General features: G+C 45.0%; 1 protein-coding gene across 5 annotated transcripts in view; it reads right to left on the reverse strand.

The window, feature by feature from the left end:
- GOLM1 (golgi membrane protein 1) overlaps window positions 1–16,751 on the reverse strand; it is a 117,813-nt gene that overhangs the window by 73,441 nt on the left and 27,621 nt on the right. For all 5 annotated transcript variants that reach the window (XM_055087263.1, XM_028494104.2, XM_024132873.3 and 2 more), the window contains 2 exons: window positions 8,550–8,604; window positions 5,592–5,694 (listed from right to left, as the gene is read on the reverse strand). In XM_055087263.1, coding sequence (XP_054943238.1) covers window positions 5,592–5,694; window positions 8,550–8,604 — 158 coding nt within the window. The remainder of the gene's footprint in view (window positions 1–5,591; window positions 5,695–8,549; window positions 8,605–16,751) is intronic.

The following is a 16,751-nucleotide window of genomic DNA, read 5'->3' on the forward strand; positions in this document are numbered from 1 at the left end:
AAAAGAGGAAGTAGGGTGGGGTAGGTGACTAACATTGTCTGCCATGAGAATTAAACATTTAAAACAAATAAATAAAACAAACATAAGAAGACTGAAAGATGGAGAGACAAAGGCAGACTGGCTAGGGACCTTAGGATCTAGAACAAAGCAGTGGTGTCATTGGAGATTACATGGGAAGCCTGCATTTCCATCCCCATCTGACACTAATGAGGTCCTCCTCCCTCTCCCCAGGTGGTGGCGTCAGAGGACATCAATGAAGAGCCAGGGCTTTCACCACCAATGCCCAGAGGTTTCAATCAAAGATCATTCATCATATGAAGAACCAGGAAGATCTTAAATTGAACAAAAAGAGACAATCAACAGATACCAAATCAACATGACAGAGAAGTTAAGATGATCTGACAAAGACTTTAAAGCAGCCACAGAAAAATGTTTCAATGAGTAATTAAAACATGCTTGACAGAAATGAAAGACTAAATAGTCTCAGCAAAGAAACAGCAAGTCTTAGCAAAGAAAGGGAAGATATAAAGAAGAACCAAATGGAAATTTAATGCAATAACCAAAATTTTTAAACTCAGAGAAGGAAAGAATCAATGAACTGGAAGACAGAACAATAGACACTACCCAATCTAAACACAGAGAGAAAATAGACAGGGGAAAGAGAAAGGACACAGCTTCATGGACCTGTGTGACTATTACAAAAGACCTAACATTCACATCATCAGAATCTGTGAAAGAGATGATTTTCCCAGCAAGGTCCACATAACTAGTCACTTTCACGCCCATCCTCAAGATACTACTCTTACTCACTCCCCTCCATGACCGTATGATACTATCTGCCTTGCCCAGATCACTCTGGGCTCCCCAGGTTCTCTTTTCCTAACATCTCCTAATCTCCTTTCTCTACTCCTTATTGTTTAGGACTCAATTCTAAATGGCCTTTCCTAACAAGTCTTTTTTGGGGGTAACAGATGAGCATTGATGAAAATGATCTAGTTTAAGAAACAACAATATTTAAAGGCACTTTCAAAAAGTATATAAGTTAGCATCAGGTTTGGCTAGGTGAAACAAAAAGGCCAAAAAATAGCAGTTTATTTTTTCCTCACATGAAAGAAATCCAGGGTTAGTATGGCAGCTCTGAGTCATCAAAAATTCAGGCATCTCTTGCTGTAACACTGGTTTCTATCCCCACGATTACCTCATGATCCAGGATAGCTGCGAGTGGTCCAGCCATCTTGTGTGAAGCCCAGGCAGCAGGAAGGAGGGAGGAGAAAAGGTAAAGGAAAGGGATGTGCAGTGGACTGTCCTTATTCTCAGAAGCCTTCCTGTAAGTCCCACCCCACGATTTCCTTTCCCCACTGGCCAGAACTTAGTCACTTGGCCATACCTAACTGCAAGGAATTTGCCCAGTATTTTTGCTGGGCAAAAAGATGAATGGATTTGGATAAGCACGGACCGGTCTTTGCCACAGGCAGTTTCAAAATGTTTTGAGTCACAGTGACTTCCCTGGTGGTCCAGTGGTAAAGAATCCACCTTCCTATGCAGGGGATGCAGGTTTGATCCCTGGTCAGGGAACTAAGATCCCACATGCCATAGGGCAACTAAGCCCACATGCCTCAACAAGAGAGCCCACGTGCCACAAACTACAGAGCCCACGCGCCCTGGAGCCCGCACGCCATAACTAGAGAGAGAAAATCCACATGCCACAACTAGAGAGAAGCCTGCATACCACAACAAAGAGCCCACGCTGCAATGAAAGATCCCACATGCCTCAACAAAGATCCTGCATGCTGCAACTAAGAACCAACGCAGCCAAAAAAGTAAAAGAAAATAAATTTTAAAAAATGTTTTGAGTCACAAAACATTGATAAAATAATTGAATAGCATCCCAGGTTGAGAACATAACCAATTACATACTATTATGTTAATGTAAATGGATTAGAGTTGGGGACAGCAGTACAAATTCATGTTTAGTTTAATTTAGATACAGATGAATACATATAGAAATATTTATCAGTACCTGTATATGACACAAGTTAGTATACACACACATATATCTCTTTGCTCTGTCATCTGAGAGAGCCTAGCAGCAATGACACCCTAGTAGCAATAAACACACCTAGTACCCAGATCTTGGTTTCTAATACTATTCTCCAATAAAAAGAACAAGGGCTCCTTGGAGAAATGGTTGATTGGTTGATTCTAGGACTGGGACTGGAAATATATGAAAATGAGTCTGGAGCATCTTTTGGTGCCAGAGTATAAAAAAGTAATTTTAGGGCTTCTCTGGTGACACAGTGGTTGAGAGTCCGCCTGCCGATGTAGGAGACATGGGTTCGAGCCCTGGTCTGGGAAGGTCCCACATGCCGCGGAGCGGCTGGGCCCGTGAGCCATGGCCGCTGAGCCTGCGCGTCCGGAGCCTGTGCTCCGCAACGGGAGAGACCACAGCAGTGAGAGGCCCGCGTACCGCAAAAAAAAAAAAAAAAAGTAATTTTAAAAGAGGTGGGGGACCAAACCCACACTATCAGGGATATGTCAATTGGATAAAGGAATCAACTGAAAGAGTTCCCAATGGCAAAAGCTAGAAAAAATGTAAGCAAAAGAAAAAATAAATAAGATAGTATTAGATTATAACCCAAAATATTCGTGAATCCATACTGATATAAATAATTAGACAGATAGATAAGAAGAAGAGTCAAATCTCCTGTGCAGGAAAATTCCAAATAATCTGTGTAGACACTCCATCCTTAGGGAAGTGGAGCATAGCTTCCCAATCTTTAAGTGTAGCCTAAGCAGAGTGAATTTCTTCCAAAGATTATAGCACAAAGGGAGAAAAAAACAGAGTAACTTTATAGTGAAAAAACCTGATAAACATTACCTCCATCAGGTGATCAACAGTGATAAGTCATCCTGATAGCACGTACCCTTGATGCGAAGCCATGATAATGGCACTTTACCTCTGTGACCCTCCTCTCAAAAATGTGTTGCCCCAGTTTCACCATGAGAAAAACATCTGATAAAGCCCAACTGAAGGACATTCTACAAAATACCTGACCAGTACTCCTCAAAACCAATAAAAAATTATCCAAACCATAAAAAGTAAGTAAAGCTTGAGAAACTGTCGCAGCCAAGAGGAGCCTAAGGAAACGTAATGAAGAGGGCATGCAGGTATGCTTCAGCGGTCCCTCAAATTGAACATGCAACTTTGTGTATACATCCATTTATAAAATTGCTAACAAGGAGTCTACACCTTTCATCAAATTCTCAAAAAGGGTCTATAACCAGAGAAAGTTAAGAAAACCTAACTCATTCCAGCTTTCAACATTTTATACACATTAGATATAGGATGGGAAGTATCCTATATCTGGTACAAGGTTTTGGGCACAACTAGTAAAACGGATGCAGTCAGTCAGCTTTTTCAATTACCTATCAACTTCCTGAGAGAAAAAGAGTGCATCCTGCACGCATGGCCACCAGGTTTGAGTATTCTACTCACTGCCTGTCTGAACACTCCTACATGGGAGCAGAGCTGCCCTCCTTGTCACTGGGCCCTGGCCGATTTCCAGCTAGGTCAAAATCTTCTGGGTCAGCATTTATCAAGTGAGGCCATTAACGGCTTCTTGTATTTCAATCAATGGAAGGGAAATATGTGTGTCAGGGTATCTTTCAAGGATGAATAAGAAGACTGGAGCACTTCACTTTGGTCTGAATGCTTTCCAGTGACTACCAGCCTAACTCAGGGTTTCTCAACTCAGCACTGTTGGTGCCCTGGGCCAGATAAACACTCTATTGTGGGAGCAGCCCTGTGCTTTGCAGGATGTAGCAGCATCTCTGTCCTCTACCCACGATATGCCAGTAACACCTCCTCTGAGTTCTGACAACCAAAAATGTCTTGGGACATTGCCCAAGGTCTCCTGGTAGCAAAACTGCCACCCACTGAGAGCCACTGGCCTAGCTGAAGAAGGTTCCATATATGCATGTTTTCTAATGACATTTCCTTTGCATTGTTTGCACATGTCCTTTGCATATTTATGTATTTGAGGCTTCCTGGTTTTAGTAGTATTTAGTTTTAAAGTGATCATAAAGATATTATGGTGAGTGGAAGGACATCAGAATCCTTATGAGTAGGTGTGAGGTCACCTACACTGCTGTTGACCAGATGGCTAAAATCCTTTCAGAAGGCAATTTGGCGATTTATACCAACTGACACACTAAACCTGCAATCCAGTCTTTTTTAGAAGGAAATAATCCAAAATAATAACTTTTAAAAGTTATATGTATTGATGTCAGGCCAATGTATAATAACCAAAACTTAGATATAACCTAAATATCCAACTGGGAAATGGTGAATTGAATTTGGTACCTCCACATTATGAAGTATTTAATATTTTGAAACAAAATGGATTTTTATATACACATAATGCAAGAAAGTAAAAAAATGATTTAAAAATTTAATGGCAAATGCAATTATGTAAAAACTCTGTATGAACTTGGGCATGGACTAAATAGAAGTCAAAGAAGAAAGACGGTGGAGTTAGGGGAGCTAGTTGTCTCAGAATCCCAAAGTTCCTGTGCTTGAGTTATACTGTTGCTATGAAGAAAACGGGAGAAAAATACATAGACTACAACTTTATTTGCTACCCTCTAAACTGGTTTTTACTATCTTACTAATGGGTTTAGCCAAACTTTTAAAAAGTTTATCGTTTTGTTTTGACCACAGAAGGACTCTGATATGTAAAGTGTAGAGTTTTTGTATGTGACTGAAGTCATCAGCTTAAAACAGATTGTCCTAACCATACGCTAGAGATCTAATGTACAGCATGGTGACTACAGTTAATAATAATGTGTTTTATACTTGCAATTTGCTAAGAGAGTGGATCTCAAGTGTTCCCACCATAGACATTAAAAAAAGGTAAAGATGGGAGACTATGGATGGTTAATTAGCTTGATTGGGGGTATCATTTCACAACGTATAGGTATATCAAAACATCATGTTTTTATGCCTTAAATACATGCAATGATTATTTGTCAATCATACTTCAATAAAGCTAAAAAAAAAATAAAAGTACTCCATTCTCACTGCAAAAATTTGGAAAGACACTTAAAAGTCTCAAGAAAACAAAATGCCCACAATGCCAACACCCAATGATAAATTACATTAATATTATACCAAACTCCTTTTAGTCTATGAGTTTGACTTAGGTCACTTCTGAGCACTTTTGGAACACATTTTTAAAGGCTTTAGATTATTGATTTAACCAGCACACCTGCGCTTTATAGAGTTCTCAGTTACATATTTTAAGGTATATTGAGTTAAGTCATTTCTTGCTAAGGAGAACTGCCCTCTTGTACAAGGAGCCCACTGGCTAACACCTCTCCAGGGCTTTCCGAAGCACTGCTGACACTTAAAAAATAAAATGCATTATGTCTAAAGGACATGACTCCTAGAAGGGACTGAACCTTTTCCTCAGAGACCTATATGCTCTATAACAGAAAAGGCCAGTGGAGACTATGTTGCACCCCGTCCACCGCCCTCCGCTTAAAACATGTCAGCCCCCCGAGTGGCACACACTTGATGTGGACACACTTACAGGTCGTAGGAGAACTTCCTCTCCAGGTTGGTCTGGTTCTTCTGAAACTGAAGGACATCCTGCTGCAGCCTGCCGTAATTCTTCTGCAGGGCCTTTAACTGGTCTAAACCGAGAGGAGGACACGAAATCACACAGGGCACCGGCATGGCCATCCTGACAACAGCAGACACACCAAAACCCACCATGGGAACACAATGGGCCGTGGCACCAACAGAATAAGGAGGGGAAAGAGGAAGGGATGAGAGCATGGCCCCTCCCCAGGAACCTCCCCACCCCAGCCCTGGAAGCGGCCCAGAAGATGTGCGATCCTATGGGAAACAGGACCTTGATTCCTTTTCACACATCTCTCCTAAATCTCCTTTTTGACCTGCAACACTTACAATGCACCAGGAGGTTCTATCCACCTATTTCTCTCCTAGACATCATAAACCCTGAACTGTCTCACAAGGGCACACACGCCACTGTGTCTCCTGCCCCCAGAAGACGTATCCCTTGATCCGTGAAACACTAATTTCGAAATCCAGTCAGATAAGCAGCCACTCCTGCTGCACCCCCTGTTCTCAGCTACCAGGCTACCTGCCAGCATCCTGTCATTTGGTCACAGCCCAGTTATTCTCTGAGGCCCCATGTGCACTTAACCACCTGACCCTCCTATTTGGGAAACAACAGCTTTCTTTGAGGAAATCCATCAGCCGCATCACTGCTGCCCTGATGACTTGGCTCGGAAAAGCTCTGTAGAAAAAAAGCAGCAGCTCACTGACCAAGAGCCAAGCTGGGGGGTAGAAGGAAAAGCTGCCACAAAGGGGACACCAGAACGGGCCGAGGGCAGAAATGAGGGCCTGAAACACAGCCCTGGACAGACACCTGAGTTTCCCCAAGGTCTGTCCTCACAACCCTAGACCTACAAGGCTCTCTGGGGGGGATCAAATTAAATAAAAGTGAAGGATTCGATGAACTGCTGATACACACAGCAACAGGGATCCATCTCAAAAGCACTTATTTATATGCCGTGCTCAAAAAGACAAAACTACAGGGGTGGACAACTGGTCGCTGGGTGCCTGAGGCTAAGGTGAGGGCAGGTGTGGGTAGGGCTTCCTGGAGTGACGGACATGAGCTGTGTCTTGACTCTGGTATCCAGGGGACGGTGCATGTGTCAAAACACACAGAAAGGTACACTGCAAATGGGTAAACTTTATCGTGTGTAAATTATACGTCAACAGATCTAATTAAAAAAAAAATTCTATAATCAAACCAAGCATGGGGCGCTGGAATACTACTCAGCAAATAAAAAGGAATGAACTATGGCAGCCATAACAGAAGTGATGAATTTCAAAATAATTATGCCGCGTGAAAGAAGCCAGACGATAAAGGGTATATGCCGTCTGATTCCATGTATACAAAATTATAAAAATTACAAACTCATCTAGAGGGAGGGAAAGCAGATCAGAGGGGCCTGGGGAGGATTACCAAGGGGCACAAAGAAACTTCTTGGGGTGATGGATCTGTTCACTGTGTTGATTTTGTGGTGGTTTCTTCAACTGTACGTTTACGTCAAAACTTATGTCACACCGTGCAATTTAAATATGTGTAGTTTACTGTATGTCAATTACACCTGATTAAAGCTGTTTAAAAATACTAAGTACAGTAAAGGTTGCAGGCTGTTGTGCCCTACTTGAGGACTGACCAGCAGATCATCAGCTCTGAGAAGCCCCTGGCAGTCAAGCAACCCATTTAAACTTAGTGAAACTCTGAGTTTCCCCTATTAATATTCTTAGAAGCTGATCTGGAACCAGAATTCTAGACCAGCACTGCCAAACAGAACTATAATATTATAAGCCACACAGGTCACTTAAAATTTACTAGCAACCACATTTTTAAAAAGTAAATAAAACCAGGTGAAATCAATTTTAATAATATATTTCATTTACTCCAACAGATCCAAAATATTACCATGGCAACATAGAATTAATGTAAAAAATTATGAATGAGACATTTTATATTCTTTTTTTCATACTAAGTCTTTGAAACCTGGTGTGTATTTTTACAGTTATAGCACATCTCAATTCAGATGTTAAATAGGAATTGGGAATTCTTGATCTGAATTTAGATTTCATAAAATTTACAGTTAAAAAGGATATTGGTATACCTAAGTTGTCCCAAAGATACTTAAGTTTCCCAATAACTGAGTCAAGTATCAGTTTTAAACTTAAATTGCCGAAAATTAAACAAAAATTAAAAATCCAGTTCTTCTACCCCATGAGCCACATTTCAGATGTTCACTGGCCACAAGGAGCTTGTGGCTACAATTCTGGACAGCCCAGTTCTAGACTGACCTTCCCACCTTAGAGGTGGAAACTGAGGCTGAGGGCACTGATGGAGTTTAACTAGGGGCAAAGGTGAGACTAGGGTCAGGTCAGGGATCAGAGGCCCCAGTGCTCCTTTCATCAGGTTCTAAGGCTGCACTGGACCCTGTGACCCCTCCGGTCACACCTCACAGAGGGGCTTCACCCCATCCCTGCCTCCCCTGGCAGCTTCAGAAGGGCCCAAAGAAAAACCTTGGCTGCCAAACTGAATAAGAGTAGCTAGGAAATGGAATTAAACTAGGCTGGATAATTTTTATATAAGTTTCATGAAGGAAATCTAATTTCAGGGTGACGAAAAGAGAGCATACATATACCATATATATATATATATATAAAACAGATCACACACACATATACTTCTTAATGTATCACAAAATGAGAATCTGAGTTCTCTATATAACAGCTTGCAATGTATTCAGTAAACTTATAAAAGGAAAAGCTCTTTAAAGAAACATAGTTAGGCAAAAAGAGTAAAGATTACCCAATTACTTGTGATACCACGCATCATGAGATTTCACTAAGAGATCCTAGAAAAGGACAGAGGAAAGGTGGCTTTTTCCTAACAGGCCTGATGTCTGGGGGGAGTGGAACTCACCTTGCAAGGTTCTGATGAGCCTCTCGCTTGTGGTGATGTTATTCACTAAAACTGCCTGCAAGGAAGATAATCACATAATGAAACGCTGGCAACCTGACAACTCAGAAGAGCCCTGACAACTCAGAAGAGCCCTGACAAGATGCGCCTGTGGAAGAAAGCGGGGGGAGCAGCCCCTCTCCCACCCTGGGCTGTGAGCCCTCTGCGGCCTGGGGAGGCGCAGCGTCAGTGTCCCAGCACCAGCCTGCAACCCGAGCAAGGGGCGGGCGGCTCCCCGGCCCTGTTGCAGCTCCGTGCCGGCTGAAGCAGCAACTCCGGCCTTTCTCTGGGGGAGCCCAGGTACGCCTGTCTCAGTCAGAAGCCAAACTGAATTTCAGCCTGGCTGATGGGGAAAAGAAATGGGGCTTCAGCGACCACTCCACCTGCGAAGCTTCCTGATCCATTTTAATTTCTGACCTTCTTCCTTCTATCCAGACCCTGCGAGCTCAAAGGATGGAGAGGTCACCCCCAGTTAGTTACACAAAGCTGGGAATGCTGACAACAGAGGAGGAAGAAGCAACACAGGCCTCGGGGTAACAGTGAAAGACAGTAAAAAGTAAGAAAAGTGAATGTGGGGTTAGGTGTTAACCAGCAGAGCCGGTGGGCACAGAGTCACCACCTGGGGCCAGGTGCCGCTCTAGGCGCCCCACATCCATGGCCCCATGACTCTTCACACCAGCTGTGTGAGGGGCACAATATGATCCCACTGTAGGGGACAGGAAACTGAGGCACAGCTGGCTTTAGAGACTCAAGGTCACGTGGCCTTCTCAAGAGCAAACAGGCAGAGCCCAAGCCCGAGCCCGGCAGGCCTGCCCCAGACACGGAACTCTTCCTTACTGCGTACTTGCCAAAGCAGGATGTGAACCCCAGCAGGACAACGATCCTGTGACTGTACCCGGTGCAAAAGCAAACAAGCACCTGAAGAAGAGGGGACCAGAACGTTAAATACCAACACGTGTCACACAGGTAAGTGATGTTCTCTGGACACACACACAGAGGTGCGTACTGGGCCACAACATGGAAGTTTCTTACTGTGTCATAATCAACAAGGTTTTGTCAACCTGCTGGCCGTAACTTGGAGACAGGCTGCTGTCTCATTCCTGGGTAAAGGAGGACAATGACAACGACGCTGCCTTCACCCTTCTGTGCCTCTTTCCTCTTGGACCTCTCCGTCTGGCCCTCACTTTCTGTCCTGGATGGAGCTTTCTGGAGGAAGGTGCTTCTAGGGTGCGTGCCTAGCAGTGAAATCTGGCCAAATGATTCTGGTGTTTATTTCAGGAGGTCTGAACATGTGGAAAATTTCCTGGCACAACAGGAAAGAAGTCACAGTGATACTATCTGCACAGTTAATCTCTCAGGGAGAGATCATCAAGCAGAGTGTTTATGGATATTCTGCGTGGGCCAGCAGAGAATCAGATTCACACAGCTCGCAGGTCCTGCTACTCTCAGAAAAGTTTTGCACACATTCAATTAAAAAGGCAAAAGGTCGCCCTAAGACACAGCGGTCCCACTTTGGGGTATATATTCGAAAGAACACAAAGCAGGATCTTGAAGGGATATCTGCACCCATGTTCACAGCAGCACTATTCACACTAGTCAAGAATCGAAGCAACCCAGGTGTCCCTCAACGGATGAATGGATAAAGAAAATGTGGCATATACATACAATGGAATAGAACACAGCCTTTAAAAAGAAAGAATGTCACATGCTACAACACTGGTGAACCTTGAGGACATCATGCTAAGCCAGTCACAGATGGGCAAGTACTGTATGATTCTACTCACAAGCAGTGTCTAAAGCAGACGGAATCATGAAAACATGAAGTAGAAAGGTGGCTGCCAAGGGCGGAGGAGGGGAGGAGGGGGGAGGGGTAGGTGGAGGGAACGGACTAGGGTTTAATGGGCGTAGAGTCTCAGTGTTGCAAGACGAAAAAGTTCCAGACATTTGCAGCACAATAATATGAATATATATATATTTTTTTTTTTTGGGTGGGGGAGCCTCTCACTGTTGTGGCCTCTCCCGTTGCGGAGCACAGGCTCCGGACGCGCAGGCTCAGCGGCCATGGCTCACGGGCCCAGCCGCTCCGCGGCATGTGGGATCCTCCCGGACCGGGGCACGAACCCGCGTCCCCTGCATCGGCAGGCGGACTCTCAACCACTGCGCCACCAGGGAAGCCCTGAATATATTTAACACAACTGAATTGTACACTTCAATTTCCACCTTGCATGGGTATCAAAACCACCTTCCCTCTGAACAACAGTGCTGAAACAGAACAGAAAAATAAAAGGAACACTTAAATGATTACACGCTGATAAGCTCGAAAGCCAATCTCTCCTGGGCAAATCATTTCTACAATTATGGCAATCTTACTTGCCCCCTTCTCCACTCATTCCCCTCAGCCCCACCCAAAAAAATCCTTATTAGAGTTTGCAACTGCCTGAGGGCTTAGGAATTGCTGCAATTTGAAACATCTGAAGATATTTCTGTCTCCCATGTGACTTTATTCTTCCAAACAAAATATATTTTAGTTATCTTCCCCCACCTACTTACGAATGCATGGAAAAATACAGTCTCCACGTAAGTAAACGAGAAAAGAACCATAAAATGCCAGCAAGATCTTTATATATGCAGTTTTATATTTACTGAAAACCTTAAATCATTTTCAGGAAAACTAGAAAAACGCTTCTAGCTTTTTTGGGGGGTTCAATATAAAGGAAAAAAACACATGCATTAAACAAAATTATTTTAAAATGAATTACATATTGTACTCTAAACAACCCAGTTGACTTTCACATTTTGGTGCAGAGTGACTTTGGGGGAGCTGCACTTCCTGGTGTGTGTGACCTGTCCCCTGGGAACTCTCAGCAGCAGACAAGGAAGTGCCACCAGAGTTTAACTGGACGCTAAGCTCAGAAGACCTCGGAATGAATCACCCACAAACAAATGTATTATAACCATTCTATTCCAGGCAGGAAACAAGTGTATTTGATCAAACTATTTCTCCACTAGATTCCTAAGAATAACCTCAACATGTCATAGTAAATTTCCAAAGCAATAAATCTACAATAGATTATCATGTTCTGAAAAGCTCAATAAGACACAAATGACTAAATCTGTTAAAATGCTAACTTTTGAAAAGCTCACTGGAAGTGTGAGGCTCATCACGTTATAAAAAAGAGAAGGTGACCTTTATTGCTGTGTTTGTTTGGCTCATTAAAATAACCAACCTGCTTTGAAGATGTGGGTCCATCTTAAGCCTTACTAAAGATGACCCTCAAACAATCTAGCCCTTGTCAACCCACCGGCAATCAGGTGCCTGGATAACGTCTTTGTAATGACATTCCTGTTAATGCTCTGGGAGATGAACCTCAAAAAGAAGAATTTAACCTTCGTGACCGGTGAATGACGTTAAGAATGAAGGGAAGAATATGAAGTATTCATGAGAGTTTTCTTTCTACCCCTCACCAATTTCAAAATCTCCTAAAGCAATGCTACCCAACAGAAACATAATGTCAGTCAGATATGGGAATTTTAAATTCTCTGGCAGTTACATTAAATTAAGTAAAAAGAAACAGGTTAGGCAAAGGGTTTGAATAGACATTTCCCCAAAGAAGATACACAAATGGCCAAAAGTACATGAAAGATGCTCAGCATCATTAGTCATTAGAGAAATGCAAATCAAAATGAGAAGGTACCACTTCCCAACACTAGGATGGCTACAAAAAAAACCAAACAAACAGGGCTTCCCTGGTGGCGCAGTGGTTGAGAATCCGCCTGCCGATGCAGGGGACACGGGTTCGTGCCCCGGCAAACAGGGCTTCCCTGGTGGCGCAGTGGTTGCGCGTCCGCCTGCCGATGCAGGGGACACGGGTTCGTGCCCCGGTCCGGGAGGATCCCACATGCCACAGAGCGGCTGGGCCCGTGGGCCATGGCCGCTGGGCCTGTGCATCCAGCGCCTGTGCTCCACAACGGGAGAGCCCACAACAGTGAGAGGCCCGCATACCACAAAAAAATAACAAAAACAAAAAACAAAAAAACAAACAAACAAAAGGAAAATAACAAGTACTGCAAGGATGTGGAGAAACTGGAACCCTCATACCCAGCTGATGAGAATGTAAAATGGTGCAGTCACTGTGGAAAACAATTTGGCAGCTCCTCAAAACGCTGAACGGTTACCATATGACCCAGTAATTCTACTGCTAGGTATATCCTCAAGAGAACACGTCTACACGAAAACTGTCCACAAATGTTCACAGCAGAATTATTCAGAACAGCCAAAAAAAGTGGCAACAACCCAAATGTCCATCAAGTGATGAATGGATCAACAAAAAGTGGTCTATCCATATAATGGAATATTATTCAGGCATAAAAAGAAATGAAGTATTGACACACTAAAACATGAAAATACACCCGTAACAGGCACATCTATACACAAAAAATAAATTAGCGGTTACTGGGGGCTGGGGGGAGGGCAAAGCGAGGAGCGACTGCTCCACGGGTACACGTTTCTTCTTAGAGTGAGGAAAATGTTCTGGAATTAGTGGTGATGGTTGCACAACACTGTGAATATACTAAAAACCACTGACTTGTACACTTTAAAATGATTAAAGTGGTGACTTTTATGTTATGTGAATTCATCCCAATTAAAATAAATAGATGAAATTAAATATTAATATTTTATTTAATCTAAATACATCCGAATTACCATTTCAAGATGTAATCAACAGTATTAATGAGATACTTTCCTTTTTTTTTTTTTTTCCCCACACCAAGCCTTTGAAATCTAGCACATTTTACACTTACAGCACATCTCAATTGGGACATTTCAGAGCTCAGCAGCCACCTGCCAATAGAGAGAGCATAGCCCCTGAGCAATAAGAGAGGGCAGGAGAGTGCCAGTAGCAGGTTAAGTGCCAGTTAGTTATTATTTATTTACGGCACCCCGATATGATTACACACTCACACTGGCACCGATTCACAGCAACAACAGACACGTTGTCATCCAAACGCTTCAAACCCACGGTGCCCGTGGGCCAAACGCTGGCCCACTGAACATATGTGGTTTCTCAGAGAAACCAGAGCACAAACAGTGAGGCAACACGTCCAGTCCACAAAACCCTACAGCTGACATAAGTCACTGCTGTGATTTAAAATATCACATGCAGAGATGCACTGGTGGAATATTTGATATTAAGAAATTATTTGGAGTTTGGCAGTAGGTGCAGTGACGATAAAGGACGATCCCACCTTTTAGAGATAAGTACTGAAATGTGAATGATCGAAACGGCATGGATTATAATCACTGAAGCTTGATGTTGGACACTGGGGATCCATTAGATCACTGTCTACTTTTTCATGTTTAAACTTTTCTACAGTTAGTCTACACACACAGACACACTAATCTTGTGACACTGCCAATAATTAAAACAGAAAAGCAAAGTTAAGAACAAATCCTTTTTAAAATCTTAACTACAAGGCTGATTTTAGTGGGAAAAGAGGTGAGTTAGATGATGGTCAGGTGAACTTTCTTTTTTTTGGCCGTGCCACACAGCTTGCAAGATCTTACCTAGTCCCCCGACCAGGGATCGAACCCAGGCCATGGCAGTGAAAGCACTGAGTCCTAACCACTGGACCGCCAGGGAATCCCTAAACTTTTGTTTTCTGAAGGGAATTTTGGGAGGCTCAAGACCTTTTAGAGGCACAGATCCTTCCCGTGTGTTACTTCTCACTTACACAGTTGGCCCTCTGTATCCACGGATTTCACACCCGCCGTCGGTTGAAGCCACAGACACAAGGGCGGGCTGCACTCCACCAGTCATACATGGGGCCGGAGCATCACGGAGGCTGGCAACCACGGGGTGTCCGGTAACCAATCCCCCGAGGATACCCAGGGACGACTCCAATCTCACTCCCCAAACTGAGCAGTTGTCTTATCACAGTATATACAGCTCCGTCAACAATTTATCAGCTATAAGGGCTTTTGAGGCTCATTAAAGGATAAAAGGGAGGAGCAAGAAAGAGAGAAATAAATAGAGAGATTGAGAGCATCAGAAAAAAGATGGGGGAGGGTGGCGATTTTCTTGAAGAAAATAAAAAGACTTGAAAGGAGACGGAAGGTTCTGTGGATTCTGATTCCGGGTCTGCTACGAATTTGCTCCTTGCCTCTGGACACCTCACTTAACTTCTCCCAGCCTCAGTTCCCCCAACTGGAACCTAAAGGGCAGGCCTGTGATGTTTAATGGGGGCGCACCACGGGCATTTCAGGTGGGACAACTCTTTATTTGCCTGCCGTCTCCACATGGCCGCCCTGCTCCCCTCCCCCCTCCCCCCTGCAATGTGGGTCACAAAGACAAAAAGGAGCCCATCCCCTACATTTCCAAATGGCCGAGAGTGGAGGCTGGACGTTTCATCAGTGAGGCCATTCTGCTCTCCGGAAGAAATCCTCCACAGCCACATCCACATAAAAGGGAGCAGGGGAGAGGTCCAGGCTCTGGCTCAGCCTGCCCGGACCCCAACCTCTCTACCACATGCCCCCAGTTGGAAACCACTGGTCCCGATGTCCACAAGCTCCCTCCAACCCCTAAAATGCCTTAATCCTGAACCCAGCGAGGCTGAACGACACTGGGCGGCGGGAAGAAAGCAGCAGCAGGAGGACACACCTCCCTGTGAGCGAGGCAGAAAGAGACCCTGCCCAGAGAAACTGCCGATTATGTAAAGGAGAAGGATATTCATCCTCAGCTCAAGCAAGTCCACAAGGAGGCAGGGCCGCTGAAACGCAGGCTGTCCTCCAGCCCAGGGACCGCTGCAGGGCCCCAGGACTCAGCAAACCCGTACCGCCTGTGCATCACGCGGTCTGCACACCGCTGCCCCCGGCTCCCCCACTGGTGGGGGGAAGGCCAGGCAGGGCCCCCAACACACACATGAGGTGGGGGGAGGGAGGGAGAGGTGTGCAGGGGCGGGTGCTGGCATCAGAAACCTCCAGCCCACAGGGAGGAGCTCGGAAAGAGAAAGACGGGCCTAAGTGCTAAGGTCAAGACCCACTCCTGGGAGTTCAAGAAACCCAGGACACTATACAGTCTAAGAACTTGGGTTATTCAAGGTCCAGAAATGGTAGGGGCACAGGAATACAGGCAAGTGAGTGTGTATGTGTGCGTGTGCGTGTGCAAGAGAGAACTGATGTAAGAATGTGTGCTGAGTGAAACAAGCCAGACACAAAGGCACAAAGACTGTGTGATCCCACTTAGTGAGGTGCGGCGAATAGCCAAATCCGCAGAGACAGAAAGCAGAACGGCGGGTGCCAGACCGGGCAGGGAGGATGCAGAGTCAGTGTTTCACTGGGACAGAGCTTCAGGTGGGAAGACGAGAAAGCTCTGGAGATGGGGGGTGGTGATGGTCACACAACGATGTGCATGTACTTAATGCCAATGAACTGCACACTTAGAAATCGCTAAAATGGTCGTTTTACATTATGTACATTTTACCACAGTAAAATATACCCCCAAACACAGAGGCTGTGAGTGTGGGTGAGTCTGTGAATCAGTGAGTGAGGGCCTGAGTGTGGGTGAGCAGGTGCAAGGGTGACAGTGTGAAGGGGAGCTGAGCAGGCTTGGGCGCGTGCTCAGGCAGAGAGGCCGCCGTCAGCGCGGGCAGGAGCAGCCTGGTCGGACGGGCCCAGGTGCCTAACGGGCAGGTGCTACCAGGTGGATGAAAGCGGCGCCCAGGCTGTGACTGCACAACGGGCTCAAGTCACGGAGTTTTAATGGAAGGCTGTATTAATCACAACTCTACACAAAGCTTAAAAAAAGGAACACCACCTCTCCAGGAGAACACGCAGTACACACAGGCATGATTACTCTACAGGCCCCCAAAGAGCTCCCGCCAGAGGTCCTCGTGCCCAGCTGACTGGGAGAGCACTGCCTGAAACTGGCTGGGAGGGCGGACCGAGCCTGGGCTTCCCCGGGAAGGTCACATGCACCCACAGCTCTGCAGAGCAAGGTCCATGGTCGGGGGGGTGGTTTCCACCATGGGGACGAGAACGAGGCTGACAGGGAGGGAGCCTGGGACCAAGACTGGTTCACACCCATGCCCAGCTCCCCAGGAAGGGGCACAATGGTTAAAGGAGGGAGGACAGACGGAGGGAGAGGGGAGGGGAGGGGGAGGAGGGGA

This window comes from Physeter macrocephalus, chromosome 9 (genome assembly GCF_002837175.3).
Source record: "Physeter macrocephalus isolate SW-GA chromosome 9, ASM283717v5, whole genome shotgun sequence".
Lineage (NCBI taxonomy): Eukaryota > Metazoa > Chordata > Mammalia > Artiodactyla > Physeteridae > Physeter > Physeter macrocephalus.